This window comes from Alternaria atra (genome assembly GCF_907166805.1).
Source record: "Alternaria atra isolate CS162 genome assembly, contig: 27, whole genome shotgun sequence".
Lineage (NCBI taxonomy): Eukaryota > Fungi > Ascomycota > Dothideomycetes > Pleosporales > Pleosporaceae > Alternaria > Alternaria atra.
In genome coordinates, this window is record NW_025091325.1 from 68,094 (window position 1) to 71,524 (window position 3,431).

At 48.0% G+C, this 3,431-nt stretch overlaps 1 protein-coding gene across 1 annotated transcript; it reads left to right on the forward strand.

Moving 5' to 3' along the window:
- Positions 1-1,458: 1,458 nt before the first annotated feature.
- ALTATR162_LOCUS7028 (uncharacterized protein) lies at positions 1,459-2,872 on the forward strand (the record flags this gene model as incomplete). Its single annotated transcript, XM_043314654.1, has 5 exons — positions 1,459-1,590; positions 1,652-1,779; positions 1,879-1,978; positions 2,037-2,384; positions 2,438-2,872. 5 exons carry the CDS (start codon positions 1,459-1,461, stop codon positions 2,870-2,872), a joined length of 1,143 nt encoding a protein of 380 aa, XP_043170589.1.
- Positions 2,873-3,431: the final 559 nt, after the last annotated feature.

Below are 3,431 nucleotides of genomic sequence, written 5' to 3' on the forward strand. Positions count from 1 at the left end.
GATGCCGGTAGAAGGGCGTCAAGAAGGATGTGAAAGACGAATGAAAATTAACAATATGCTTGAGTCTGGCTTCAAGCAATCTCAAATAAAAAGGAACATCTAATTGAGCTAAGAGCACCATCCTGAATGAGGAAGACTTCCGGATTAATTTGTAGCGGGCCCTATTGTCGGGGTCTAGATGGCGTGAAGCATACATGGGCAAATCGTTTTTTGGAAAACAGGTTAAGCAGAAGTTAGCGTACCAAAGCCGTTTTCAGCCAATCAAACAGAGGCTGTCAGTGACAAGATTTTCTCCGATTGGTAAAAACAGAGTTCGGTACACTAACGGCTGCTTAACCTGTTTTCCAAAAAACGATTTGCCCATGTATGGCGTGAAGACGGGACAGGGTAGATCGAAGGATGGAGTCGAGGTTACAATTGGTGCGAACCTGATCCTACGCGTACCAAGGCAACACAACCGCCCCTGCCCGTACCATTATTCGCCTCGACTCGTGTGCCTGCATGCTGTCGAGTGGACTTGGTGGGGCACGGTTCCGTGAGTAATTTGAAGATAGTCTCCATGGACTACCGGCATTGCCGCCATTGGTTCGATATTCGTACAAGATCCCGCGAGCGGCATTGACAACCGTCTAACTGCTGCTAACCCCGCGCTAGTGCCTGTGTGGCGCTTATGCTCTGCCACTTTTTTCATTGCATCGAGAACTTTAAATCCTGCGTGGTTTATAGTGATTGCTGCGCGCCTGATCGTTCCAGAGACTTGGTTCTCATTGCATAGCAGATCAAGGAAGATTGACAAATACCCGGTAGATCTTTCAGTTCAAAATGGAATGCATGCGCTTACGCGCATGAACATGATCGTGGTGCGGAGACCCGATCTCAGGATTACAGGTTTCAAAGCACAACGCCTAGTGGCAAGGACAGACCCACGAACATGATCGAGGGTTTATTGAAAACTTTGATCCCCTCGGCCATGCGGCCTCGAATTTTGCGGCCTTTTCCCACTAGAAGCTGAAGAAGCTAATGTGACTAGGCTGGCGAAAAACCCCTGTTTTGGGTCTGACGTAAGCAGAACACCAAAACCTTTACAGCCGCGCATGAAAGCAAGTAGTTGAGATATCTAGCTAGACATTTTCCTGGAGATAGATATTAGCTATAGGTATAGTATGTTGAGTTTTTAAAAGATTTAAATAAGAGCTCGCTTTGATGCGTAGCTACGAAGGTTTTGGTGCTCTGCTTACGTCAGACCCAAAACAGGGGCTTTTCGCCAGCCTAAATGTGACTACTAGTCACCCGAGACGCTTGTCATCGGACCTCCCCGTTCATGTCCTTGTCGTGTACATTTCGAGATACAGGATATATATTCGATTTTGTTATCCTGCTTTTGTATAGATTTCGATCGACGTAAAGATCGACAGCAGTACTGTTGCCAAGTGATCCTCAAGGACCGTAAGTTTAGCCATGGCTACTGTGGAACTGTGGACCCTTTATGCATTTGGTGTCTCGTTCACATTCCTGCGAACGTACGCCAGAATCTCCGCCGTAGGCTTTCGCGAACTAAAATTGGACGACTATCTAATATGGGTTGCTATTGTAAGTACCAGGAATCACATTTGATCATCTAACCTTTTTTTACTAACGATCCGTTCACCAGCTCATCTACACAGCTCAATGCAGCCTCGGGTACAACCTAGGGGTAGTTGCTCACGGTCTCGCGAACAATGGCATGACGCCGGATGAGCGTAGTGCGCTTCCGCAAGATGATCCCGAATACATTATGAGGTATATACAAAGCCAGTTCATCGTACAAGCGATTCAAAAAACGTTGATCTTTAGTGTAAATCACTGCATTCCTCGCATATGTGGCTAACAAGGCTCCAGGGTTATCGGGTCTAAGATCCAAGTAGCTGGTTGGACGACAGCGGCATGCCTACTTTGGTCGCTCAAGCTATGTGTAGCATTCTTCTACCTTCGTTTAACTGTACGTGCATATATCGCATTAAATCTAGGAGTTCTAACTAATATGCGACGACACACAGAGCGGCCTGCAGAAATACACCACTCGCATTTACATCGCTCTCGGCTTGATCATCACTACGTTTATCGTCATCATCTTCACAATCTACCTTTCCTGCCGGCCTTTCAATCACTACTGGCAGATCAGTCCTGATCCTGGGAACGCATGCCAAGCAGCGGTATCGAAGCCGATTATTTGGATGACATTCGTCTTCAATGTGTCTACCGATGTATATCTGCTCTTGATACCGATTCCTATGTTATGGAAGTCGAGCCTAAAGAAGTACAAGAAGATTGCTGCTACGCTTGTGCTTAGTGCTGGCATATTGGTCATTGTGTGTGCGACGCTCAAAAGCATTTATGTCATTGTGGTAAGACGCTATCTCCTGACTACCGGGGAAAATCAAGACTGATCGATCTCTAGGATCCCGTCCATGGCGGTGAGCTTGCAGCCTCATGGGGTACTCGCGAAACGTTCGTCGCGATCGTTACTACCAACCTACCCATGATCTTCCCCCTGCTCAAGAACTGGCTTACACCCTTCCTACCTAGTACAATCGGCTCAAGCAACGCCGAACCATACAAGCCCTCAGGCAGTGGCTTTGTGACCATCGGGGGCGGCGCATCCAAGCAAAGCCGATCGGCGCCACACAGTGCGCGTTACCTCTCCACAAGCCTAACGTTCGACAACGAGAGCGAAGAACACATTGTGGAGGGAGGCGACGTAAACCTGCATCGCATGCAGAGCACCGTTGGTCAAAAACATGGAATGCATGTGATTGTTGTATCGAATCAGGTCAGCATTACATCCGAAGACCGTGACATTGCACGGAGCAAGCAGTCCTTCCAGGTCGTGTAGTGTAATATTTTTATGGGACGGATAACGTTCCCTGCAAAAGTCCCAGCCTGTCGCACACTTTGCTCCAAGGGTGGTTCTTTTGAGTCAGCTGTATCGCAACCCTGAATTAGCACATGTCATATGAATGAATCCGCATCGATTATCCGGCCAACCTTCCCGTTCTACATCGCCCGCCCGATTGATCGGTGAAAAACACCATCTCTGCCTACCCCATTGCGCAAACCTCGAGAATATGGCGAGCATCATATCACGGACTCGACAAGACGGATCGCTAATCGCCTCGCCGCTTCTGCAAGTCCCAGCCGAACCAAGCAACACTGTATATCGATACGCGTTAGGTGACCGAGATGTGTACATCAGCAAGAACCTTTAACCCTTGGTCACCCCGCAGATTCAAGTTGTTACTGTAAGCCCAGGGTACCTTGCATGGTCACGTGGATTATCCAGCGACCAATCAGCCCACTACTCTATGTATATAAGCTTAGATCACAGACCTCTCGGTGATTAAGCAGAATACACGCAATCTACTTACAGTTATGAGCCCGGCCTAATCCGCTCT